Genomic DNA, 27707 nt, shown 5'->3' with positions numbered 1-27707 from the left:
CCGTTCCTCTCCACCAAGAACCCCCGCTCGTGCTGCGAGGTACGGCACCGGTTGCCGCGCCTTCACTGCCGAGCTCCGCCGGGTGAGGTGGCCTTCCAAGTTCCGCCCCGAGCTGCCAGAGAAGTACGACGGGTCCATCGACCCCGTCGAGTTCCTCCAGATCTACACGACGGCCGTCCAAGCGGCCGGAGGCAGCGAAAAGGTGATGGTAAATTACTTTCATGTTGCCTTGAGGGGTTCCGCCCGCTCCTGGCTTATGAACTTACCCCCAGGATCTATCAGCTCCTGGGACGACTTGTGCCACCAATTTGTGGCCAACTTTCAGGGTACGTTCGCGCGTCCCGGGCTGGAGTGCGACCTCCACGCCGTCCAACAGCAGGAAGGGGAGACGCTGCGTCGATTCATACAGCGTTTCAGCCAGGTTCGCAACACTATTCCGCGAGTGGCCCCCCATGCTGTTATTGTTGCCTTTCGGCAGGGCGTACGCGATGAGCGGATGCTCGAGAAGCTAGGCACGCACGAGATCGAGACCCCTGCGGAACTTTTCGCACTGGCCGATAAGTGCGCCAAAGCGGCGGAGGCCAGGGCATGGCATGCTCCTCGCCCCACTTCCGATCGACCAAGTTCTTCCCGCTCTGATAGGCGGGAAAAGAAAAAGAGGAGGAAGCGCGAGGCTGCTCCTGTTGAGCCAGCTCAAGCCCCCGCTCGTGGAAGGCAGCAAGAGCCCGATCACCGACAAGAGCGTCGGCCCGAAGCCGATCGGCGCCCCGTCAGGACTCCTGCTCGGGCTCCTCCTAGGGCCTCGGCGCCCGCGAGGGCCCCAGCGCCGGTTAGGGCATCAGCTCCAGCAAGAGCCCCGGCCCCTGGTCGGCCCCCTATTCCAGCGAGGGTCCCCGCTCCCGCGGGGCCTGAGCCAGGTAAATGGTGTCCCATACACCAGACCAGATGGCACGATCTCACGGAGTGCCGTACGGTCAAGGGACTCGTAGAGCAGCGCCAGAGGGAGCGCGACGAATCCCGCGGGGGAGGCAATACCGAGGTCATCCCCGACAATACCGAGCTCGGCTTCCAGGAGCCCGAGCATACGGTTGCCTTCATCAACGGAGGCGCCTACACACCCTGCTCGCGCCGTGGCATCAAAGTCATGCGGCGCGAAGTGTGCTCGGCAACCCCGAGCGAGGAGGCCGCAAGACCCCTGAGGTGGTCGGATGCTCCGATCACGTTCAGCATGGCCGACCACCCCGTCAGTACTGCAGCTGTGGGGCGACTGCCTCTGGTCGTGTCTCCCACTGTCTGCAATGTTAAAATCGGCAGAGTGCTGGTCGACGGCGGCGCCGGTCTCAACCTCCTCTCCAAAGAGGCCTTTGAGAAGCTGCAAGTGCCTTCCCGACGCCTGAAGCCGTCGCTCCCCTTCTGTGGAGTAACGCCCGGGCACTCCCTGCCCCTCGGGCAGGTTGAGTTGCCTGTCACGTTCGGAAGCCGGGACAACTTTCGTACGGAGAGCGTCCTCTTCGATGTCGCAGAGCTCCCTCTCCCCTACAACGCCATCCTCGGGCGTCCGGCGCTTGCCAAGTTCATGATGGCCGTGCATTATGCATACCTTACGGTTAAGATGCCCGGCCCCGCAGGCTCTATCTCCGTAACCGCTGACTCCGGTGGCGCTGTCTCCTGCGCCGAACAAACCTATATGGCCTTAGTCTCAGCGCAAGCCGAGGCTGATGGCTCTTCAGGGGGCCCGGGACCCTCTACATCCAGACCCCGACTCGCCGCCGACACTTCCGTTCCAACGAAGGAGGTCAAGGTGGGCGAAGACGCTGCCCAGGTTGTCCGTATCGGCAGCGACCTGGGCAGCAAATAGGAAAGCGCGCTCGTCGCCTTCCTCCGGGCTAACGCGGACGTGTTTGCCTGGCAACCGTCCGATATGCCCGGGATCCCTAGGGAGGTGATCGAGCATCACTTGGCCGTGCGTCCGGACGCTCGCCCGGTGAAGCAGAAGGTCCGGCGGCAGGCGCCAGAGCGCCAGGAGTTCATCCGCGAGCAAGTCCGCAAGCTCCTCGACGCCGGATTTATCCGAGAAGTCCTCCACCCCGACTGGTTAGCAAATCCAGTCGTCGTCCCGAAGGCCAACGGCAAGCTCCGCATGTGCGTGGACTACACCGACCTTAACAAGGCTTGTCCAAAAGATCCTTTCCCTTTACCTCGCATTGATCAAATCATAGATTCAACTGCGGGATGTGATCTTTTGTGCTTCCTAGACGCGAATTCTGGGTATCACCAGATTCGCATGGCCATAGGGGACGAGGAAAAAACTGCTTTTACTACCCCGGTGGGGACTTATTGCTACATGTCAATGCCCTTCGGCCTGCGCAACGCTGGATCATCCTTCCAGCGCGCCATTCGAATCACACTTAACTCGCAGGTCGGCCGCAACGTCGAGGCCTACATCGACGATCTCGTGGTCAAAACCCGAGACCGCGCCACCCTGCTCGAGGACCTTGCCGAGACTTTCGACAGTCTCCGCTCTACCCGCCTCAAGCTCAACCCGGAGAAATGTGTCTTCGGGGTCCCGGCGGGCAAGCTCCTTGGTTTCTTGGTCTCTGGCCGAGGAATCGAGGTCAATCCGGAGAAGATCCGGGCCATCGAGCAGATGCGACCCCCGGCTCGACTCAAGGAGGTCCAGCGCCTCGCCGGTTGCATGGCCGCCCTCGGGCGCTTCATCTCCAAGCTCGGGGAACGGGGGCTCCCCCTCTTCAAGCTTCTGAAGAGATCCGGTCATTTCGACTGGACGCCGGAGGCCGAGCAGGCCTTCCGCGACTTAAAGAAATACCTTACCTCGCCGCCCGTTTTGGTGGCTCCTTCTCAAGGTGAGCCCCTGCTACTTTACGTTTCGGCCACTCCTCAGGTTGTGAGCGTAGTATTGGTGGTGGAGCGAGACGAGTGTTCAGGGCCGGATGCTGGGTCCCAGCTCCCAGAGGCCCCCGACCACTCACCTGTCCTCGTGGCTCCCCCGGAGCTAGGGGTCGAGCCCGAGCACGCTGCTCTTCCTAGCCAAGGAATCGAGCTCGAATGCCCGGCCAACCCCGACCATGCCGTCGCCCCTGGGGGCTGTAGCAGCCCCCCGGGCGGGGCCACCGTCCGGGCCCGCCGGGCACAGCGACCGGTGTACTTCGTCAGCGAGGTCCTCCGGGAAGCCAAGACAAGGTATCCTCAGGCTCAGAAGCTGCTCTATGCCGTGCTCGTCGCCTCCCGGAAGCTGCGCCACTACTTCCAGGCGCACAAAGTCTCAGTGGTTACCACTTATCCCCTGGGACCCATTCTCCGAAATCGGGAGGGCACCGGGCGCGTTGTCAAATGGGCAGTAGAGCTGGCGGAGTTCGATCTACACTTCGTTAGTCGCCAGGCAATTAAAAGCCAGGCGCTCTCCGACTTCTTGGCAGAGTGGACCCCCATCCCCTGCGTCGACCCAGAAGAGTTTTCTGCCTATCCCGGGCGCGACATGCCCGGGTACTGGGTCATGCACTTCGACGGCTCCCTCTCGCTGAAAGGCGCAGGGGCCGGAGTGGTTCTCACCTCCCCAACGGGTGAAGAGCTCCGGTACGTCGTACAGTTGCATTTCCGCGCATCCAACAACATGGCGGAGTATGAAGGTCTCATCGCCGGCCTCCGGGCTGCGGTGGGGCTCGGGATTCGTCGCCTCCTGGTCAAGGGGGACTCCCAGCTGGTCGTCAACCAGGTCTCCAAGGAGTACCAGTGCACGGATCCTCAAATGACGGCGTACGTGGTCGCGGTCAGGAAGCTCGAGAAACGCTTCGATGGCCTTGAATTGCGGCATATCCCTCGCCGCGACAACGCTTCGGCCGACGAGCTATCTCGCCTGGCCTCATCACGTGCGCGCGTCCCTGCCGGAGTCTTTGAAGAAAGACTCACACGGCCTTCCATCCTGCCTGCCGAACAGGGTGAAGGGGAAACCTCGAACTCAATTCAGGGGACCCCGGCGGTGCCCTCAGTGGGAAGCCCCGTCAGGCCGCCGCCGTCCGGCGAGTGCGCTGTGCTCGCCGAATGTTCTCAAGATGCCTCGTGGATGTCTGACATCCGAGGGTACTTGAAAGAAAGGTTCCTACCCGAGGATGAGGCGACTGCCGAAAGGGTTGCTCGGCAGTCCAAACGCTATGCCATTGTAGACGGGGATCTCTACCGACGTAGCGCAGGAGGTGTTCTCCTGAAATGCATCTCTCGGGCAGAAGGCGGCGATCTTCTCGCTGAGATCCACGAGGGCGAGTGCGGTGGCCATTCATCGTTCCGCACGCTGGTCGGGAAAGCCTTCCGGCAAGGTTTCTACTGGCCCACAGCTCTCCAGGATGCTTCCGAGCTGGTTCGGCGCTGCAGGGCATGCCAGTTCCATGCAAAGCAGGTTCACCAGCCAGCTCAGGCTCTCCATACCATTCCCCTGTCATGGCCTTTCGCGGTCTGGGGTTTGGACATTTTGGGTCCATTCCCCCGAGCAATCGGGGGCTATGCGTACCTATATGTCGCTATCGACAAATTCACCAAATGGCCGGAGGCAGTCCCGGTCGTCAAGGTGACCAAAGGCACGGCGCTCCAGTTTATCCGCGGCATCACTGGTCGATTTGGCGTCCCCAATCGGATCATCACCGACAACGGCACCCAGTTCACTAGTGCCTTGTTCGGGGACTATTGCGAGGATCTTGGCATCAAACTTTGCTTCGCTTCCGTCGCTCATCCTCGGAGTAACGGGCAGGTCGAGCGTGCCAACGCGGAGATACTAAAGGGCCTCAAGACCCGGACCTATGACGTGCTCGCTAAGCACGGGAAGGGATGGGTAGATGAGCTGCCGGCCGTGCTATGGGCCAACCGGACTACGCCAAGCCGCGCCACCGGGGAAACTCCTTTCTTCCTCGTCTACGGCGCCGAGGCGGTCCTCCCCTCCGAGCTTACTCTAGGCTCCCCTCGAGTGCACGCGTACTCTGAGGGTGAGCAGGAGCATCAAAGGCGCGACGACGTAGACTACCTGGAAGAGCGCCGGCGGCGTTCTGCTGTCCGGGCGGCTCGGTACCAGCAGAGTTTGCGCCGTTATCATCTGCGTCACGTCCGGGCCCGGTCTTTCGAGGTGGGGGACCTAGTTCTCCGGCGCATCCAGTCGCGCGAAGGAATGAATAAGTTGTCCCCTGTGTGGGAAGGTCCGTTCACCGTGATCGCGGTCCCCCGGGCAGGTTCTTTCAGGTTGGCAACGGAGGAGGGGCAGCCACTCCCGAATCCGTGGAACATCGAGCATCTCCGACGCTTCTACCCGTAGATGGTCAAGCTCGCGGTTCAGGTTGATAAGGCCGGGGGCTTCTCCTCGCCCGAGCAATCTGGAGGCTTCGCCCCGTATGGTAAATCGCTGTCGCCCAACCTTGTAAATATCGTACGTTCAGTATTTTAATAAAGCAATCACTATGGCGAATTATTTCTCTGGATTCCCTATGTTTAACCTGTCTGGTGAGGTGCTCGATTGTGCGAGAAAAAGTTCGCTCTCTCGTTTTTTCCCATTGATAAAAGAATCCCAATCGGTATACATGCGAGCAGTCGCCGCTGACTTACGTCCGACGTGGTAGGCTGTGGTGTTCGGTGTCGTGACGGGCTCCCGGGCACTAACCGAGTTTCGGGGCGCTCTGAGTAATCCCATCACTCGAGCTGCTCGAGTAGGCCGGAGCTCAGGCCCCCGGAGCGAGCTGTCGGTGCTCGGTCTGGCCTGTCATACCCGGGTGCCACCGAACCATAGGACCTCTAGGTTATGCCTCTGTCCGCCCTTGTCTTCCGGTTCGGGTATTCGAGAGGTCTCGGGTCGAAAAAACAAGAGCAGTCTAAGGCAAGTACCGCACTAACAAAGCGCACCAGACAAAGAAATTCTACATTTTCTCTATCAAGTCACAGGACAGCAATCACAAGCAGCTCGGCCGCGAGGGCTTCAATGCCCCGGTCTCTGGTCGGCCCCCAGGGTTCTTCGGGTGGTCCTACCGCCTAGGCTTGGGTGGTCGAGATCACCCGACCCTAGGAGCCTCGTATGCCCATGGGCGGTCGGGCGCTCCGTTGAAAGGATCAAGTTCCCGGGCCCCCGGGCTCGGAATCAACCCCTTCTGGGTCGGCTGGCCGGAAGGCCGACGGCTGCCCGGTGAGTGGTTATATTCAAACAAATCTGCTTTCAGTAACTTTATGTTCCCGAGTCATTCTCGGGGGCTCTCGCGCTTTAATCTGCTCGGTGAGGTGGTCTCCTGGCCCGTGAACAAACCCTGCCGCGTGTCGGCCTTTTTCTAGAACGACAGAGCGGTTCGTAGAAAGGAGTACCGTGCGTGCGATAACGTTCGACCGAAGCCCTTCGTGGTGGTCGTGGTGGTCGGTCCGCTCTTAAGGACCCCGAGCACTACCGAGTCCTCAGGTGCCCTGGGTAATCCTATCACTCGAGCTGCTCGAGTAGTCCGGAGCTCAGGCCTTGGGGGCAGGCTGTCAGTACTCGGTCCGGCCCTTTTTTGAGCCCGGGCACCACCGAACCGCGAGGACTCTTGGTCACATTCTCGCTCGCACGCGTCTCCCTTCTACCGGCTGAGTGGTCGCAAAGTGAAAAGGTGTTCACTGGGCACGGCGTGTTCCGGGCAGGGCCGTTCTATCTCCCGGGCAGGGAGTCTGTGTCTTTGTTTCTTAAGCTAGGCAGTACGGACTCGCGAGAGCTCGAAGGCTGGCTGCGCCAACACCGGCGACCACAACTACTTCGTTTTTCGGGGATGGAAAGGTCGGGAGCGGCCCGACTGAGTACTCCTCGGGACTTCCAGACAGAGCGCCGGAAAGAAACATTAAGCATACAAAGAAATTGAAGTTGCGAGCCCAAGGAAAAGCTGCCATTATATTCACAAGACCTGGACAAAGCTTTTTCTAAAGGTTCACTCCTACATCTGCAACAAAAAAGATAAGGGCGCCGCCGGCCTAGTCTGCGGCAGAGGCGTCGGCTGAGTCTTCTGAGTCGTCCCCGGGGGCTGGCGGTGGTGGCACCTCCCGCCTGAAGCCGGCCGCCACCGCAGAGGCGGTACTACTAACCGCTGCCCGGGCGGCCTCCTCCTCAGCCTCGACCACTCCCTCCCGCGCCGGCTCCAGCGGGAAGTTCGGGTCCCTGCTTCGGTAGCAGGCCAGGACATGCTCAGCCACGGCATGAGCCAGGCCACGTCCCTCCCGGGCAGCGAGCTCCTGGACTGCCCAGGGCAGGGTCTCGAGGCGCTCGCAGACTTGCTGCAGCTCCAGCACTTGCCGTGCGGGGCCGTCGCCCTTCGTGTCGCCGACAAGCCGCCCAAGGCCGCCTTTCTCCATGGCCCGTCGCATCCGCCGGAGTATATCCTCCAGCATCTGCACCAGGTTAACCCGCGAGACGAAGGCCGCCTCGAGCTTCTCCTTGGCGACCCGCAGCTGTGCCTCAAGTCCCTGGTCCCCGGCCGGACCAGAAGAACCGCCGGCTGCGGCAGGGGCAGCATCCTGCTTCGCCTTGGCCACCACCTCGGACAGGGCCTGTTCACGGGCGGTCAGTTCCGCCTCGTGTTTCGCGTTCTCTTCCGCCCTGGTAGCCGCGGCGGCCGCCGCGGCAGCTGCCTCGCCTTCCCGGCGACTCAGCTCGCCTTCCCGGCGACTCAGCTCACTCTCCCGCCGGGCCAGCGCCTCCTCCTGCTGGACCACCGAGTCCTCCCGGGCTCCGAGGTCAGACGCAGACAGCGCGTTGTCCACTTCCCGGATGGAGACGTCTTCTTCCCAGCGCTTGATTTCTCCTCTGATCCTCTGGAGGTCGTCTTCCCAGCGCTGGAGGTCGGCGCGCGTCTTCTCGACCGCGCCCTCTCGGCGGGCCAGCTCGGCCTGCCGCTCCTCTGCAAGCCGCTCCCGGGACGTGACCGCCGCCTCCCTCACCTGCGCCTGCCCCATCCTGGCAAGGGCATCGGCAGCCTGCCGCCTCGACGCCTCGGCCAGGCGGGCGGCGTCTTCAAGTTCCCGCGCGGCTCCCGCGCGGATGTCATCAAGGAGTTTTTGCTCCCGCACGGTTGCCGCACGGGCCTCCTCTCGGGCGCTGGCCAGCTGCGCCCTCTCCAGTGCCAGGCGGGCGCGCTCGGCTTCGAGCTCCCCCTCCTTGGCATCCACCGCCGCGCCCAACTGCCCGACGGCAGCTCGGACGCCTTCAATGGCGGCCGAGAAGGGATCGGTAGGCCGGCCAGGCACCGCGGGCGCCGAGGGCTCCCGGGCTTCTCCGCCGGATCCCTCCAGGGGGACCAAGCTCTCCGCCGGGCCCTGCGCCGCCATCCGCCCCGGGCTCTGACTGGCCGGGGTAGGCTCCTCCGGAACTAAGGCCTCGGACGGCGGCTGCGCTCCTGCATCAGCCGCCTTGGCCACCGGTCCCGACGAGGTATCCGCCTCCACTGTTCTCCGCCCCGGGCTCTCCGCGCCCGGGGTAGGCTCCGCCGGCGCCGTTTCCGTAGTCGCCGCCACTACCTCTCTCCCCACAGCCGCCCCGTCGATTGACGCCTCCACGTCAATCGGCGCCTCCGCCGTTCCTACACTTGCCTGCGCTGGCGCAGCGGGCAGGTTCGGCTCCGCCCTTGGCGCCTGCTCCTTCTCCGACGCCGCAACGGCTGCGGCCGGCCTACGGGAGACAAGTAAAAGAGCCAAAACTTAGTTCGGGCCGAAAATACCCATGGGAAAGCAAGAGAAATAACTCACCGATATCGCCACTTGGCCGCTGGGAGCCGGACGTCCGGGTCCGGTGACGTCGGTCCGGACCCCTCCCGCCGCCTCTTCCGCTGGGGGCTCGGCTGGGCCACAGAGCGGGCCTCGGGTGCCGCCGCCCGAGTCTCGGACTCCGCCGTGCAGGTCGCCGGCGTGGTCGCAGGCGTCGGCGCGGGCCCCATCCGCACCAGGCGCGGCTCCAGCACCGGGAACGCCGCCGCTGCCGTCGGCGACGGCGGAGACTCCGGCAGCAGGATCAAATTCCGGGGTCTTTTTCCCCGGTCTCCCGGCGTCGACTCCGCGGCAGCTTCGGGGGCAGCCTCTTCTCCGGCGCGGCGGCTGCTGGTTGCGGCAGCCCCGTCGCCGGCCTGCGCCGCGCTGCCAACGCCCTCCTCGCCCAGGAGATCTTCCAGCCCGGGGAGTTCGGAGGCCTCGGGACTCCGGCTTCTTGGCCGGTCCACGGGCCCCTGGGCGTCGAACTCCGGCAGCCGCTTCAGGATAGCCACCCGGTCGGGATTGGCGCAGAGCGCCATCTCCGGCCACGGAAGCTCCGCCCGGCTCATGTCCTCCGACCCGGTGATCACTCGGATCATCCCTCGCAGCTCCGCCTGCCCCAGATCCCAGCTCGCGCCGATCTGGGTCCTGGTGATGTCCTCCGGCCCGGTGTAGAACCAGCTTGGCCGGGCCCGCTCCCGCAAGGGCGCCAGTCGACGTCGCAGGAAGTCCGCGACCACCATAACGGAGGTTAGCCCGGACTCGCGCAGCTCCAGGATGCGCTCCAGCACCGGCTTTAGCCTCGCATCTTCTGGCGGCGGCGCCTCCCACGTCGATCGCCGAGGTTCCGCCGCCTTCTCTGGCAGTTCGAGCCGCTCGTGGGGGTCGGTGTCGACGAAGAACCAGTCCCGTCGCCACTCCTCCCACTTGCTGCGCACCACCTGGGGGATATATTGGTCCCCCAGGCCTTCCCGAAGCCGAAGGTTGCAGCACCCCGCAACATCCGCCGTGGAGTGCCCCCTCTTCTTCCCCACCGGTCGAAGGACGAAGAAATGGCGAAGCAGCGTCGCCGACGGCACCACCCCCACGAACATTTCGCAGAGATGGGCGAAGACCGCCAGCGCCACGACGGAGTTGGGGCTCAGGTGCGCCATCTGGATGCCGTAAGTCTCCAGCACTTGCATGAAGAATGCGGAGAACGGCGGCACCAGCCCCGCCGCCACGAAGGAGGTGAAGAGGACCGTTCGTCCGGGAACGGTCGTCGCCGGCGTCAGAGTTGCCGGCTTCACCACCACAGCGCCTTCCTGACCCTCCGGCACCAGCAGCTTCCTAATTTTGTCCGCCGCCTCCTCATTCCTCAGGCGAGACTCCGGCAAAACGCTGATCGGAGCCCGATCCCGGCGTCCCCCTCCAACCTTCGACATCTCGTCGGAGAAGAGGGTGGTTTTCGGTGGAAGGAGAGAGAAAAGTAGAAGCACGAAAGAAGCAGAAGCGCGAGTGCGAGGGAGCGTGAAAAAAGGGAACGGACCGATCCTTCCCCCCTTTTATATCTCAAAATTCAAAAACTGCCGCCCCGACGGTTCGCTCGGCGAAGTGTCGCCTCGATCGACGCAACTGACAGGCGAATCTCCCGCCGATCGCGCGATGTCAGCATTTTGCCAGGCGTATTTTCCTCAATCTGCGCGGCAACCGCACGGGCCGCCCGTATGATTATCACACCCCTCGGAAGTTGTATGGACACGCGTCCACTCATTTGCCCGTTGGGGTCTGCTTGATGTCTAGAAACCGCAGGGGCCACCTCTGGAAAGCTTGCCGCGTGGCATTCGGCCCGCCTTGACCTCGGTCGCGACGAAGGGCCCATTCGCAGTCTCTGTCCCATCGGCTGCCAAACGGGCCCGGGGGCTACTGTCGGTGTATTTAGAACCAGGGGTCCCTAAGTCCCGAGGCCAAACCGGCCGCCCACCACATATCACCACCCTGCAAGGTAAAAGCAGAGACTCGGGAGAGGGTGCTCGGGGCTGCACGTGGCAGCCCGCGAGGACTCGGTGCCCCGAAGGTCTCACTCAAGTACTCGGGAGAGGGTGCTCGGGGCTGCGCGTGGCAGCCCCCGAGGACTCGGTGCCCCGAAGGTCCCTCTAAAGTGCTCGGGAGAGGGTGCTCGGGGCTGCACGTGGCAGCCCGCGAGGACTCGGTGCCCCGAAGGTCTCACTCAAGTACTCGGGAGAGGGTGCTCGGGGCTGCGCGTGGCAGCCCCCGAGGACTCGGTGCCCCGAAGGTCCCTCTAAAGTGCTCGGGAGAGGGTGCTCGGGGCTGCACGTGGCAGCCCGCGAGGACTCGGTGCCCCGAAGGTCTCACTCAAGTACTCGGGAGAGGGTGCTCGGGGCTGCGCGTGGCAGCCCCCGAGGACTCGGTGCCCCGAAGGTCCCTCTAAAGTGCTCGGGAGATAGTGCTCGGGGCTGCACGTGGCAGCCCCCGGGGACTCGGTCCCCAGAAGGTTCGCGCAAGATCGTTCAAAGACTCAAAGGGCCCCGTCGCCAGAGTGTCATCCAGTCAAGGGCCCGATGCCGCATTTAATAGGCGCGCGTGGCCTGGCATTCTGACATCCTGACATTCTCGGCTGCCCACGCCCCAGTGTCAGACCCGGCCATGCCCAGGCTGGGGGGCGTGGGTTCATTAAATGCACGGGTCCCGTCCCGTTTCCACTTGCGCACCTCGGGATAACGTTACCAGAATCGAAGCACTCGGCCTGCCACCCTGCCCTGGCAGGAGAACAAGACAGAGTGGGCGCACCGGGCACCTCTGAGGCTGTCCGGTGGGCCTTTCTTTTATGGCACCCCGATGCTTCCACAGCGGCTAGTGGTCGAATGCGCGCCGCCTTCCTCCACCGCCCCTGTCACTTCGCCAAAATGAGATGATTAGGCCTTTCTCCGTGGCACCTGGGCATTGGCATCCCCTCTTTCCCATTCAGGATATGTCGAGGTCGGCGCATCTATAAAAGGAAAGGAAGGAGGACGCTAGAGAGGACGGATAGACAAAGACAGAAAAAGAGAACAAGGAAAGAACAGCCCCGATCGCAAGACGATCAAGAGACCAGCTAGCTAGAACATAAGAGCCTTCGACTCTTTTGTAAAAGAGTTCTCCTTCGAGAACCAGAGATAACACTCACACAGGAGTAGGGTGTTACGCCTCCGCGCGGCCCGAACCTGTCCAAAAACCCGGTGTCCCCGCAAGCCATCGCATTTATTTCCTTTTCCGCTCATTTCCCGTGCAAACTTTTCTAGGATCATCCCCCCGGCCGAATCTCTAAAAAGGGGTCTCTCGGGATCCCTGCGACAGGAGTTCACCCTCCGACAGATAGTCAAACTGAACAATTTTGTAGATAGTTTATTTCCTTCTGGTGGATGAAGTATACTTGTTTCTATAAGCTGAGTGAAGCATAGAAATATTCTGTAGAGTCTGGACCTATACTGGAATTACTAGTGCACATGCATTATTGTTCAGGTTCCTATGCTGCAATTTCTGAATTTCAATTGCTCTTTGGTCATATTATATTAATATAATGTTCTGAGTTATCCTTTTTCTTGTTCATATAAGAAAACATTGGAAGAAAATAGTTTACTATCATGATAAGATCAATTACACTTTCCATGTATAGCTTCAAACTCTTCATTCATTTTTCATTAATAACATATTCTGTGTTAATATGTATTTAGCAATTATGAAACAGATAAAGTGTGTGATCTGCTCACTATATTTTGATGTCACTCAAATGCAGGAGGGATGGAAGTAAGAGATGATAAAAATATATCTGAAAGTTAGTACTTAAGATATGTGCATGGAAAGGCTGCACACATAAGACAGCTTGAAGACCAGATGACACTTCTCAGAGGCAAGCAATAGAGAACTGATGAGATTCTTTTGCGCCTCATTAGCTAGTCGTCAAACATAGATTAGGTTAATCTTCTTTCTAATAGTGCATGGTATAAGGTAGTTTTTAAAGTCTTTGATGAATATATGGTTTAGGTAATCATGTTTTCAGTAGAACATGGTACAAGCTATCTTTTGAAGTTTGTGATGACTGCATGTATGGTAAGATGTAGATATACTTATATTTTGCACTTGTGTTGGAGACAACTTGACTTTGTGTTGTCTATATTTTTATGAAAGATTTTGTGATTTGATGTAATGAGATAGTCCAAATGTTCAGATTATTCTGTAATGTATTTCTATATTAGTAATATTCTTATTAGATGTATGACGATTTCTTTTTCTTTTCTTTTTTTGTCATGGACAAGCAATGGCAATGTGAATTTTAGTGACGAAACACGAGTCAATAATAATGTTTAATCTCACATTGCATGACAAATAAAAATGTCATTAAATAGTCTCTTTTCCAAGACAATAGTATAATCGTCATAAATGTAAGATATTTCACAACGATTTTATGGACTTCGTCACTAAGTATATTTTATGACGTAGATTTTGTGACGAAGCATGTGACGCAAAAAAAAATCACTATTATTATTCTATGATAAAAATATCATTATACCGTGATGATAAGCTGTCATCATTGATAGTCGGATTTCTTACAATGTTGGTAGATGTTGATTCCGAGCTCGTTGCAAAATCGTTCGTTTCCTGAAGCCAGGCTTCTGATTAATGTATGTTCATCTTTCCCATCGAGACTGGCCACGCCGACGCTCTTCCGAAGTTTGCCTAGGCAGCCGAGGGCCCGGTCGCCGTCGACAATGCAGGGAACGTTGCCGAGCGAGATGGCGAGGAAGTCCACCATGTCGTTGCCTGTGGCTCCGCTGTTTGTGGCCTGGCGGCTGGCGCGTTCGATGGCCAGGTTCAGGCGAACCCTCTCGATGCCTCGTGCAGTTTGGAACGTTGGTCGTGTGAACGTCGAGCACGTACAAACAGGGAGGCCGCGCCGGCAAGAAGGCAGGAACCACGGGGTGGTCGGTGCTTCATTTACCGTCCGTTCTCGAGGTCTCGTAGACCGTTGGATCTAAGGGGTACGGTCCAGATTCGACCTGGCGTCTTCATGTATGAGCAAATCATACATGGAACGTTCAATTCCCGCATAGCCGCCGGCCATCTCACGGGCGCCTTCGTCGATCCATCTCTGTGTCAATTCAATTTCAAACCGGAGAATTATCACGGGCGGCGACCCATGCATGCATCTCATGTCGGAAAAGAGAGAGAGAGAGGGAGAGAGGGAAAAAAGAAGACCGATCCGTGATCCATGACGCGTCGACGGAGAGGAAGACCGGTGGAGGAGGCAGCGACAAAGGGGAAGGAGAAGAGAGAAAAAAGAAGAAGCAGAGGTGGGGAGCGCCGCGCATGTGAACAACTTAACTCACCGGCCGGAGCTTTTGGAGGTGGCGCCGCAGCGGCCCAATTCATCAGCCTTGCTCCTCTTCGATCGTCTCCACGCTCCTCCCCTAGCTTCCTAAAGAATCACCAAAGAATCTGAAAAGTCTCCTCTCATGCGTGCATGTATGGTTGCAACTTTCACCTGCCTTTCTTCCTTCCCTCCTCGTTCGCTGCTTGCAAACCATCCTGCAAAACAAAAACATGATGGTGATCGAATTAGCTAGCTAGTGACAACCGGTGAGTCGTAGCCGATCCATCAGTTCTTCAGACTGGCAAGCTTGTCCATCATGCATGCACAAATACTATACTGACGCGCAGGTACACGTACGGCGTCTGATCGAGCCTCCATCCATGGATGTGTCAGTCCGTCGTGATTGAGTTCATCGGAGCAGCCAAGCTAGTCGGTGTGTGTGATACCGACATCTGATCATGGACAAGGAGGTATGTGCTCGCGTGCATGCAAGCTTTAGCTATGCGCGCGGTTGCGATGTTTAGATTCCAAAAGTTCTGTACTCAACAGATGATCTCTTATTTGCAATGATCACGGGCAGCAGGAGAGTCACAGTCACCTGGATAGCTTTGCACCCTTGGACGGCGCGCCGGAGGAGCCCGGCGCTGGCGCCGAGATGGTTGACTACATGCTTGGCCAGGCGCCGCCGCCTACCGGGCCGCAGAGCCAGGTGTCCTTCGACAAGCTCAGCTTCTCCGACCGCGACGACGTTTACGACGGCGACGACGACGACAGCTACTTCTTTAGGTTCCAGTCCCTGCCGTCCCTCCCCGCCGCTCCTCTCCGCGGCGTTGGCCAGCGTCACGCGGAGCAGGAGGGCAGCAAGACGGCCGACGGCGGCGTCTCCGAGATCACGACGCTGGCGCAGCAGCCTGACGGCGGCGGCCGAGCGGAGAAGAGCGGGGACCAGGGGAAGAGCGGGCGGCGGAAGCGACCACGGACGGTCAAGACGATCGAGGAGGTGGAGAGCCAGCGGATGACGCACATCGCCGTGGAGCGCAACCGGCGGCGGCAGATGAACGAGTATCTCAGGATCCTCACGTCACTCATGCCAGGATCCTACGTCCAGAGGGTAAGGAATTTAATATATATTTATCCCACCATATAATAATACTTACACATTTGCACAAAGGGTTTAATTTGGACTGGGTCGTTCATACGAATTTATTCGAGTACGTCTTAGCATGTAGTTCGCTTCAAATTAACCAAAAAACGCGTGTTCTTTCTTCTTTGGATTTTTTGGGGAATTATATTGGTATACATTACTCAGCTGTTCTTTTTTTTTGTTGACATTTTAGCCAAATTCTGGTATCGTCTCCAGCGATGCTGTCAAGCTTTTTAGGGTCAGGGTTCACGAGATTAGGACTAATTTTTTCCGGGCAGAGAATCACTAAGGATGCTGGCAATAGAAGAAGAGGAGGTGTGAGAGTTAGGGTTAAGGGAGAGGTATTTGCAACAGTGGATCAGGGGGCTCAGCCCTCTTATCCTTGAAGCACTTGAAAGTCCCCTAAGTACCCTTCAATTTTTTGGTATGGAAGAAGAAGAAAGAAGAGGAGGAGGAGGAGCCCTCTACTTCATATATCTGGATCTGCTAGGTATGCGTTAGGGAATTGCGGAGGCATCAAAGCCTTTAATCTCAATAGAGTAATATGAGTGCAGTATTTAATTTAGGTGTATCACTTGAGTGATGCTTGCATATACATTGTTTTTTTGGAAAATTTAGATATATGCCATTACATTCTGAAATATATTATTACAAATTTGGTATTTAGAAATATACCGTTACAAATGTCCTAAAATTGGAACATGACATTTCCTACATCTCCGGCTCCTAAAATAATGGCATATATCTAAATTTTCCTATTTTTTAAAGTCTCCTTTGAAAGTATTGCCCACCATAAAATTGTGAGGAGAAACCACATAGATATATACATCAAGTGTATTATACATATTTGATCGCTCTCTATCAAAACCACACATGCATATATAGCGTAGTAACCTGTGACCTATATATAGTAAGCAATTGCACGCGACTTGGGCTAATTGCGACCTCCTCCTAAAGCGCGGTAGGGGGTACTGGACGCCATATTCACTTATATATCAGCCTCGAGATAAAAAAAAAAACTAAAATGAGATAAGTGAAAATACGGTAATTATATATTTATGGTAAATTATCTTCCTTGTAATAAGTTCATTAACACAATCATATGAACCGGCCGTTAAATTATTGCCTACTTGAACTGATACAAATAACAAATACGTACATTGTGGAGTAACTGACTGGCTACAGGGAGAACAAGCATCCATCATAGGAGGCGCCATCGAGTTCATCAGGGAGCTAGAGCAGCTGATCCAGTGCCTAGAGTCGCAGAAGCGGCGACGCTTGTACGGCGGGTCCGGCGACACGCCACGCCCTGTGGTAGACGCGGCCGGCGTGCCAACGTCCACTCAGCAGCAGACACCGCCGCCGTTGTACCCCCCAAGCCTCCCGTTCCCTGCAGCTGCCGGCGGCGACGGCGCCGCCAAAGTCCTGGACCTCGATGCGGGAGGCGCCGGCGCCGGGCTTCCGGAGGAGGTGGCTGAGAACAAGTCGTGCCTGGCGGACATCGAGGTGAGGGCTGTGGGTGCGGACGCCATGATCAAGATCCTGTCCCGGCGCCGGCCCGGGCAACTAATCAAGACCATCGCCGCGCTCGAGGACATGCAGATGTCCATCCTGCACACCAACATCACCACCATTGAGCAGACCGTTCTCTACTCCTTCAACGTCAAGGTACATCACATTTACAAGTAGGGATGGATATTAGGATATGGACATGGGTGCATATCAAAAGATTCTTAAAAAAAAAAAATCATAGGTTAGAAAACGTTCGAACATGCGTATGTGAAAAATTAATTTGTACCAAAATATGATCATATGTTCTATATGTAAAAGACAAAAATTGTTTTTTGTTAAAAACATATTTTTGCCTTTTTATATTGAACATATGCTCATATTTTGGTGTAATTTCTTGAACATACACATATATAAAATTTTCTACGTATATAATTTTTTTGAGATTTTTTTTATGCGCCCAAGTGTACAAACCCCAGTTGGGTGCATATGCAGCATGACCTTATATTCCTGTCCTACACAAGTGATACTAGTAGTGCGTCTGTATGTGGATGCATGCGCATTCCTTATGTTGCTGCAACATGACAGATCGCCGGAGTGGCAAGATTCTCGGCCAAGGACATCGCCGGAGCCGTCCACCAGATCCTCAGTTTCATCGACGTCAACTACACCCTGTGATCCGAGCCAAGAAAGGGGTTCCGGTTAATGGCGACTTGTTTACTACTACTTAAGATGCTATTTTCCCACGTTCTATATGTGCGCAATTCTACTATATATATATTAAACCGTGTTTTGATCGTTTCTACGATGTATGTAAAAGTGATTGGAGGGACAAGTAAAACATTATTAGTCCTAGTACTAGTATTATATTCAGCGGCAATATGTATTACTGAAGCGTGAGGCAATTACTAGCTGATTATATTAAACAAGACGATGATTTCTTTTCCCTAATCGGGACTTTTTCTCGGTGTTGTTGACTGCTGACTTTCTGTTATGGGTGCCAACAGCAATAAGATAAGATCGTAATGGTGTTAGGATGATTCCCAGATAGATCCCAGTAGCCCACAATAAGGTGCAGGGAGGAAAGAAAAAGCAGTACTGTACTGCAGTCCAATGTTGTAAGTGGTGCATGAAATCTGCAGGACTACATTAACAACTAAATTACGATGTTCGGATAAGAGTCAGAAATCTTTCGGCTGTGTTTACTCTGGAGCATGCATGCATTTGCTACGCACAACATCTGAGCACAGGCAGCAACAGCATATCTTTTCTGATACCTCTTACTACAGCTACATATAGAGATTTACAAGGATTCTACATTCTAGCCAGCACCAGCACTAAAAGAAAGCATTACCGAAAAGAGACTAAAACAGACTGTTTTCTTTATCTGGAGACTAAAACTGAACAGGGAAAAAAGAAAGATAATTACATTGAACTAGTAGCGGCATTTTTTTTATATTTCAGAGCCCATAGGCGGTACTGAAGTAACTATTGGTGGTGTTCCTGCTCAGTATCTGCAAGACCTTGCTGTTTGAAGGGTTCACGAATCGAGGCGCCTTGAACTGACTCACAGCGCCACCAAGGCTCAGGAAGTGATATAGGATCTCTTTGAAGGTTCCCTTCCGGAGAATCCGTAGCTCAAGGGGACCAATGGTCTTGATCTTCCTCGAACCCACGTAGCCTGCATCAGCGAAGGCTAGGTCCAAGCAGTTTGCGCAGCTGCTTAAAACCTCGTCGCTGGCATCGGAGCTCAGCTCCCAGAAGATGACATAGCGACCCGGATCACTTGACTTCTCCACAAAGCTCGTGAAATCCACAATTTCGAGCTTCTCCCCTTCCAAGAGCTTCGCCGCCGCCTCAACAGCCAGCTGGAGGTCTTTCTCGGTGTTCTTGTCGATGTTGATGCTCAGGACTAGGCTTCTGCGGCAGATGAACTGGAGCTCAGGTGTTGAGTTGTGGAAGCCGGCTACCTGCACAACATCTCCTAGCCTGTAACGGTATAGACCTACAGCAACCCAGCCAAAAAGGGATTGTATTAGTATTCAGAGATATGATAGTATTTCTCCAGTAATAAGTAAACTTTTCTACTCAAGTCATTGCACCTAAGGTTTACAAGTTCCCCATGCATGTAATTAAGTGTACCTGAAATTGCTTGTGACAAATATGTTAGGAGAACTAACAGCTGAGATAATAAAGGATCGAGATGCGTCTGGTGACTCAACAATGATTTGGCAACTTTGGCTACCTAATGCAATTTGAAGCAAACCCTAATGAGTAATGAGTAGGCTGCACGATTGGACCACAAATGTATGCAATAATTTCTCCTCCATGTGCTTAATGCAGTAACCTTGATGTATACACCCCAACTGTGTGCCTTTTGGTTTTCTGTTCAAAAAGTGCTCAAGCTTGCATGGACATGGCTGAGCAGCACGATGTTTTCATCGAAAATTAATGCTAACTGTCAGGCAACAGATTATCATATACTCCACTTCTGAAATATTACTACCTCCGTTTTCTATGAAAAATTTACGAATACATAAAAGTATACAATGCTAATAAAATCATTTCACGACGAATCTAATGATATGAAAGTTTTAGGTATCTATAATTTTTTCGTAGAAAAAAACGCAGGATCAAAATTGCTACAGGAAAAAGTTGGCGACAAGTAAACGAAAACAAAGGTAGTATAACGTAACATAGCAGGATCATATGACAACGGCAGAAATAAAAGATATGGTGGCAAGTGGCAACCGAATGCTGCCTTTTGCTATATGCAACTCAGTATGAATCTAAGTTTCATAATAGTTCGGTAAGAGAGAAGGAATGTACCTCCAAAGGTAGTTATTACAATTTCATAGATTTTGCCAACCTCGACTTCAGTCAGGCCAACTGGCTCTGATTCTATGTAATGAATGGAGGCACTGTTCTCTGTCTCCTCCCCATTGGGTTTCTCCAAAGGAATGAACTCGAAATAACCAGTATGTGGGAGAACAGCGTATGTCACCTGTTCAGGTGGCACTGTGGGGTTTATGTTAGCACCAACCCATCCTTCAGAGGCACCGTAGTCAGCACTTATCAGTGGTAAGTGCGCAGCATAATGTCTTAATTTCTTTAGATACGGCTCCATGGATCCTGTCATAATGCCGTAGACGTACTTTGCATTTGGCCAAAGTGCTGGGATAACTCCATACCAATTGCTCAAACCCATACACTTCTTGTAGATCGAGTCAGCAAGCTCAGGGTTGGGCTTCAGGATTTTCGAAACAGCTTCACGAATTGATGGCACTGTAACTTTGTTCGAGAGAACACCACGTCGTATGTCAGCACATAGATCTTCCCAAACCTCCTCGAATGTTTGAAATGCATGGACTAAGCTGTGAGCAAATGTTGAGAACACATGATGCACCTCGTCCGAGCATATTAACCCACAGAGTAAGTGACAATACAAGGATTGGTGGAAGTCAGGGCCCAGGATAACTTCATCAGGACTGCAGCACTGAGACTGGATACACTTCATTCCTTCCTTATAGCGTTCGCTACGGTACAAGTTTGTTGTTGCAGTTGTAGCAAGGATGCCGCCTTTTGTTACCACTTGCCTGCTACCGTAAATAAACTGCAAGGCTTTTCCTTTGCCAATAGGGTATTCACTGTAAAATATAATAAAATGTTGGTTTAAAATTGTAGGATGTTGTAAGAAATCCACAAACAAAAACAACAGTTTAATCACATGCACATCACAGAAATTTATAAACAAAATCAATTTATGTTCCATTTGGTCAGATAAAATGTCGCGCATGCAGAAGTAGCAGCATTACTTGAGAAAATATAACACATTGAAGCTCCTTACCGGTTCCTAAATGCGTAAGAAGTCCAGACTATTTGAAGTGTGGTCTCAACCAATTCACCATTAAATGGCAAGAACTTGGGCCTTCCCTGTGTTGTACCAGAACTGGATCCAAAGACAGAAGAAATCAGGTTAGAAACATCGACCTTCATAGACCAATAAACACAAAGAGAACACAATGAATACCTGAGGGAGAGGGCGGTGATGGGATTGCCAGTGAGCACTGGGGAGCTATCACCGTCAACAATCCTTTGGATATATGGCTCAAGATCGCTGTGCACGCACAACGGGATGCAGGACTTGTAGCTCTCTACATCGGTCCTCCCTCTGAGACCAAAGTGCTTCAGATATTCAGCATCAGCATTCAACTCGAGGATATTTTTCAGCGTATCCCGCTGCACGCGTCCAGCATCACGTGTTAACGCCTCAAATTCATTGACAGTCTCTTCACAGCTACAGATCGTCATTTGCACTGGCAGATTCTTGGCTTTATCACCTGGTTTGCAAGAGGAATCACAGCAAACATCCTTAAATAAAGCAACCAAATTTTTGGCAACTTGTGGGCGGAGAGCTGAAGGCATTGTTATATTGAAAATTTAAATCAAACATTAGGAAGTTAACAACAGAAAAATGCATGGCAAAAGATTCCGGGATCTGTAACCACTAACTGAGCTGGAAACAAAGAGCCTGCAGTGCGGTAGCATCATCACCAGAATGGTAAGAAATTATTGAAGGATGCAGAACTTTCTTGCCGACAGAAGAACGGCTAAAATGCACTAATCTTCCAAGGAACCGCATAGCGTTGCAAGGTAGGATGGCAACGGGGAAAAGGGGGACAGAACAAAAACAAAAGCTGTATAGTGTACACCTACTAAAGCTAACGACTATGAAAAATAAGGCAACTTTACAGACTACCTGTGCAAACATTGACAGAAATATGTTAGTTAGCCTTTACTTTCCGATACAACGCTTACTAATTCAAACCATCAGAATCCCAAGAAAGTAAGGCATTATTGCTCAATTATTTTTACTAGAGATTCCACTAACACAATAACTGCAACATGGGAAAAAACTATAAACGCTATATACATATTGCCAGGGAAACATGTAGACTTTGCAGTCTTGCTACGGTGATTCCTGATGCCAGTTTGACAATACAAACGATATAGCAGTTTCTTAAAGAAACAGACATAAACAAAGCAACAAAGGCAACATGATCAGTGGCGATTTGTAAGCTTACGGTTTACTGTAACAGTAAATGAATCGTCTCAAGTATGGGGAAATTGCCAGCAGTTAACCAACTACCCTTTCGGTGCCCAGGCTAGCAATACAACCTACCACTGACCACACTACCAAAGTCTTTAGACATCAGTCAGATAGATATGTTTCTTTTGTGAAATATTAAACCAATACAATCAAACGGATGATTTACAATAAATAAATAAATAAATATGCAGATTAATGGTTGGTTTGCTGAATTATTTAAGTAGGGTCCCCTAATAACCTAACACCACAGAAAACATGCTGTCGTGAGGGAGCCTCACCGGGTGGACTGAACAGGAATCCACCATGCAAGGAAGAAGGAACAGGGGGATTGGGCTCACTCTCCCTAGAACTACTAAAAAAGGAAGCAAATCCACAAAGCTAACTGTGCAAACATTGCCGCAGAAGGATAAAAATGTGTGCTTTGACTGTTCAAGTGCGAGCAATCTGTGGGCAAGCTGCTCTACATACTGCACGGTAAACTGCCAAAAAATTATGTGCTGCTTGTTAAAAGTTGCTCTGCGAAGCAAGGCGAAATAGAGAAAGAAGAATATATGCGGTGAATTGTCCTGGGAATCTTCTTTGCGAGCCATGGGCGAACCAGAGCATGAGTCAACCTGCGACAGGCAATCTTCTTGGAAGATTTTACCGTCAAGAGAATCGGAAACCATGCGGCAGAGCATCTAGAGGGAGGGGCACGAGCGTTCAGCTATAAAAAAACCCGAAAAAGAAAGTGGTTTGTCAGTATTGCTACTCCACCGCACAGCGAACAAATTGGAGTACCGGTCCCAAGAAGAAAGATTTGAAATTGAGATTGCTCGCAGGACCGAAAGGCGAGAGCAGAACAAAACAAACTCTTGGAACAAACAATCCGGATATCCAGCCAAACAGGCGAGGGCTCCTTACCGAGAGGAGCAGAAGAAATCAATCAATCCGAGCCCGGATGGATCCGCACTCCCGGCGCCAGCAGAGGGGAGGCAGCCTGGATGGGTGTTCCGCGGCGCAGCCAGGTGAAGAGGCCTTGCGACGCGATTGCGGGAGACTGTGGGGACGAGAAGGCGGCGGGAGGAGAATGGACAGGTGCGGGACGAGGATGCCGGTCGGGAGCCTGGCTCATGGGATTGAGAAGGCAGCAGCGGGAGGGAGGAAGATGATTACAACGAGGAGGAATGAGCAGGTGATTTCGCGAGCCTCGGGGGCGGCAGGTGGGAGAGAGAGAGAGAGAGAGAGAGAGAGAGAGAGAGAGAGATGCGGCGGGATTTGGCCGTCGTTGTTGCTCCCTCTCGCCGATGTCTCCGTTCCTCCTCCTCCTCCTTGTCTCACCTGACCGACAGACCGGTGGGCCCAACTAGCACATTTTTTTGCGGGAAAACTAGCACATTGATCAATGCATTTGCATGGACGGACGCTTGCACAACTTGTTTCATGTCCCATTGTCAAATCCGATGTAATACATGTGGGGAAAATTAGTCTGAGGCATGAGGTTTCCCAATATTTAAATAGCCGTGAGATTTGGTCCTCTCAGAATTGTAAAATAAGCTGAAAGATATTTACTCTAAGCAACCCCGCCCAAAATAAGCTACGGCGGAAGGCATCTGATCTTGACAATCCCAAGAAATCCATTGTTCTTGAAATGGCCACTACTCTTCCAATTCCACTCATAAATCAAAGTTTCAGATATACTGTTCTAGGCATATCAATACTTTACTACAATACGTAACCTTAAAAAGCATATAATCCTACCTTTCCCCCTAATATATCCCCATGAAAACACCAAAACATATCCCTTACAAGAGAAAACACGAATGAAATCGCTTACCACAGCTTCGAATAAATGAGAGGGTTGGTGCCGCCATTTGGTCTATAACAAGGGGCCGTCAAGATTTTATAACGAGACAAAGGGAGAAGAAGACTCAGAAATGAAATACCACTTGGATCACCCAGAAGTGTGGTGTGGCGAGTAATGAGACGAGGAAGGGCTTCCCTTCTTCCTACCCTTTTATAGGCTATATTTGAGGAGTGACTGTGCCAAATGACGAACATATTTGTTTGTCCTTTTTTCTCTTTGAGCGTACATATGTATTTAGTGTGTGGTAAGTTGACAAGTGTAAGGAGATATCTGCATGTGTTGTTGTTTAATGTTTTCTCCTTTTAGAAGTAATAACTATTAGGTGATTTTAGCATATCTGCAGTGACTTGTTTACAACGGTACCACTTCTACTTTTGTTAAGATAGACTCTAGAATGTCTGCACGAGCTAATGTTGCCTCATAACTTTTCTTTCCAAAAATATCAATTTTCCTTATGAAAAAACTACACTAATATCAACATATCAACATGAGTATTGCTCATTTAAACTTTCTATAGTTTTTTTCAGATACTTTTCTATTATTGTGCATATATATTCAGTGTGTTTGGGTATAAAGAGATATGGTGGAGATGATTTCGCCATATATGCATGTGTTGTTGAATATTTTCTCCTTTGGAACTAATAACTATTAGGTGATTTTAGCATATATATCCATAGTGACATGTTTACAACCGTACCACTTTACCTTTTGTTAATATATGATGACTCTAGAATGTCTGCACGAGCTAATGTTGCCTCATAACTTTTCTTTCCAGAAAAGATATCAATTTTCTTTATGAAAAAACTACAATGATATCAGCATATCTGCATGAATATTGCCCATTTAAACTTTCTATAGTTTTTTTGTGAGGATATTTTTTTATTATCGTGCATATGTATTCAAGGCATGCGGTAAGTTGACAAGTGTAAGGAGATACGGTGCAGACGATTTCGTCATATCTGCATGTGCAATTGTTGAATGTTTTCCCTTTGGAAGTAATAACTATCAAGTGATTTTAGCATATCTGTAGTGACCTGTTTACAACCGTACCACTTCTGCTTTTGTTAAGATATGATGACTGTACAATGTCTGCACGAGCTAATGTTGCCTCATAACTTTTCTTTACATAAAAGATATCAATTTTCCTTATGAAAAAACTACACTGATATCAACATATCTACATGAATATTGCTCATTTAAGCTTTCTATAGTTTTTTTGTGAGGATGCTTTTCTATTATTGTGCATATGTATTCATTTCGTGTGGTAAGTTAACAAGCGCAAGGAGATACAGTGAAGACAATTTTACCATATCTGCATGTGTTGTTGTTGAACGGTTTCTCGGAAGTAATAAATATTATGTGATTTTTAGCATATACGTAGTGACATGTTTACTGAGAAACTAAGTTAAAATGTGATTTAGTTTGTATGTGATTATTGATAATGTTGATTTGAAATAATTTTGGTTGGCATGAGTTAATTTTGGTTAGCATGAGTTTGTGTGTGTGATCTTATTTATGGCTAATTAAAGTTTGAATTGGAGCAGTGCAATTTGCATGCTCCTGTAGTCCTGTAACTCAGCACCTATCGATCACACCAGTCCAAAGCAAAGCTGGCCTACCCAATCACTCCGTAACGACATGTCACACAAATCTAAAAACTACCATTATATACCTACCTATATATATACATATATATATATATATATATATATGTATATATAGAAAAACTAGTGTTCCTCTCAAGAGTACATACTCCCCACATGATATACCATATAAATTAATTGGATATACTCATTTGTCACTATGAGTATATTTATATATTCATTCTAAGATACTCCAATATCAACTATATGAAAAAAAATAAAAAAAATCCATCAATTTTATTAGATTTTGATAATACCTTTCTATTTGTACATAAAATGTAATATACTAAAAAATATATGCAAACTAATAAAAAACTATACATGCTACTTGGATGATCTTATATACTCACATACTCCATATACATACTATTTATCACATTAGATACTCCATATATAATAAGATACGTACTAGAAGTACATACTCCGGAAGTACTAAATATGTGTGTGTATATATATATATCCAATTCAATGGCTTGTCTAGCTCCACTTGGTGAGTATGAAATAGTAGTACTTTTTTTTTTATGAAAAGATGAAAATAGTACTGGTAGTATATTACTCCACCAATCAGAATCGGTACTCCGTTTTGGTCAGTTCAGCCGTAGGTATCCTTTTGGCATGAAAGATACACCAACACTACATTTGTCTCATGTGTCTTCGATCGACACTGTTGAGTTGAGTTAATCACCAAAACTATTACCACTACTAATAGGTAAATCATATTGACTACTGATTTTCTAGTCGGTAGTGAGTAATGGACAATGATAGTTTCTAATTATCATTGTCAGTCTCAGAACCGACAGTGAAGACGATATCACTGTCAGCTCAAGGCTTTAACAGACGGTGATTCCAGGGACATCCACTGTCGACTAGTAGTTTCAGCCGGTAGTGTTATCATTTTCAAAAAAATAAAAAATAAAAGAAAAATCCACCTGAACGACCACGCACGAGCAGTAGATCGATCACCCAAAACGACCTCGGGACCATGCTCATGAGCACTCGACCGACCACACACATAACACGATTTTTCGTTTGATATACATGCACGTGTGGTTTATGGTACTCGAATTCAAGATCTCTCAACTTACGCAATCCGTCCTTACCATCCTACTACATATGGTGCTAGTGATGACAATAGGATATGCTTTACTTTTTATCCTTATTTTCTGAAAATTGTTATAATTATTTGAGCATTTATATGGTTTTAAATAAAAAAGTTATACATATCGTCGAGTTCTATAATGTTCATATAAAGCTTATCTTCACCCGACTTTGTATGAAAAGGTTTGAATCCAATCCCTACAGTGTTAATAAAATAATCATAACTTTTGCATACAGAGTACGATTTCGACGTTCGACCTCTACTTTTAAAGCTAACGAGGAGACGCATATAAAAAAATACATGTGTGCACACATGTGCCTTTATTGAACAAAAAAGGTTCGGAAGACCCTCGATAGGACATCTGGAATTTTTGTCAAAAATTGACATTCTCCAATTTGCCTAAAAATTTATGAAGATATAGTGTTACATCTGAAAGTCAGTATTGTGCAGACGTTTTATTAACCGAGTTACCAAACCCACAATAAAAATATTTGAATTCGTAGTTTTCAACTTTGTGTCTCTTTTTAATCATTCATACTAGTTTTATACTAGATCCAACAATTTAGTTTGTGGTCAAATGTGTGATTTCCTTCGACAGTCCTTAGACGTTTATTTGTGAGTAAATTTTACAGACTCACCAATACTTAGCGCAAACTATCACAAACCCACCAACTTTGGTGTCCATTTCGGAGACTTACTATTAAAAAAAATTTCTCTGATTTTTGGGAATTTATTTGAGACATTAAAATCACTATAAGTTATAAAAGTATGTTTTTAGAGAATTTTAATTAAATATTAGCTTATTCTTTTTATCAAACCAATTACAATAAATCTATTAAAATTAAGAATTAAATAAAAATATAAATACACATGCACACCAGCACAACTGACCACGCCTGTTAGTATGAATGAGCATGATCAGTCTTGCTCGTGTGTATGTATCTATATGACTTCAAATAATCGGATGATATTTTCATATCAACAAGGTACCATGTGCTCTAGGTGGCATTATCGAGGTGGAGCTTGCGTGTAAAAAGTCGTCCCGTGTTGAAAGTACACCCATATCTTTCTTTTTTGTTTTTTACGAGTTCTAATATCCTGAATTGTCAGATCGTCTTTGAGTTGTAGTACGAGTCCATAGATATGTAGAATCAAATACGTGCAAAGTACTTAATAGGAGAGAGGTGAATGATTGAGAAAGTTAAATTAAAATTTAAATTACCTTAATTAAATATGCAATTAAATCACGAAATTCAGTTGG

At 50.8% G+C, this 27707-nt stretch overlaps 2 protein-coding genes across 4 annotated transcripts; one reads left to right on the top strand and one right to left on the bottom strand.

The window, feature by feature from the left end:
• The first annotated feature begins 14084 nt into the window (after positions 1-14084).
• On the top strand, positions 14085-17709 carry LOC133929505 (transcription factor FAMA-like). Of its 2 annotated transcripts, none has more exons than XM_062376283.1 (4): positions 14085-14565; positions 14679-15206; positions 16425-16907; positions 17337-17709. In XM_062376283.1, exons 1-4 carry the CDS (start codon positions 14554-14556, stop codon positions 17424-17426), a joined length of 1113 nt encoding a protein of 370 aa, XP_062232267.1. In that variant the 5' UTR covers positions 14085-14553; the 3' UTR covers positions 17427-17709. The 2 variants fall into 2 exon arrangements, with proteins under 2 accessions (XP_062232267.1, XP_062232266.1); XM_062376282.1 differs by having other exon boundaries at positions 14676-15206.
• Positions 17710-17921: 212 nt separating this feature from the next.
• On the bottom strand, positions 17922-23108 carry LOC133929504 (jasmonoyl--L-amino acid synthetase GH3.5-like). 2 transcript variants are annotated; one of them, XM_062376279.1, is made up of 6 exons: positions 22762-23108; positions 21261-22564; positions 20779-21088; positions 20596-20697; positions 19578-20395; positions 17922-18753 (listed from the first exon to the last, which is right to left on the bottom strand). In XM_062376279.1, the coding sequence occupies exons 2-6, from the start codon at positions 21517-21519 to the stop codon at positions 18209-18211; spliced, it is 2034 nt and encodes a 677-aa protein (XP_062232263.1). In that variant the 5' UTR covers positions 21520-22564; positions 22762-23108; the 3' UTR covers positions 17922-18208. The 2 variants fall into 2 exon arrangements, with proteins under 2 accessions (XP_062232263.1, XP_062232265.1); XM_062376281.1 differs by lacking the exon at positions 21261-22564.
• Between the last annotated feature and the right edge of the window lie 4599 nt (positions 23109-27707).

This window comes from Phragmites australis, chromosome 9 (genome assembly GCF_958298935.1).
Source record: "Phragmites australis chromosome 9, lpPhrAust1.1, whole genome shotgun sequence".
NCBI classification, from domain to species: domain Eukaryota; kingdom Viridiplantae; phylum Streptophyta; class Magnoliopsida; order Poales; family Poaceae; genus Phragmites; species Phragmites australis.
Note: the sequence above shows the minus strand (reverse complement) of the source record. Positions and strands in the feature narration are given on the sequence as shown.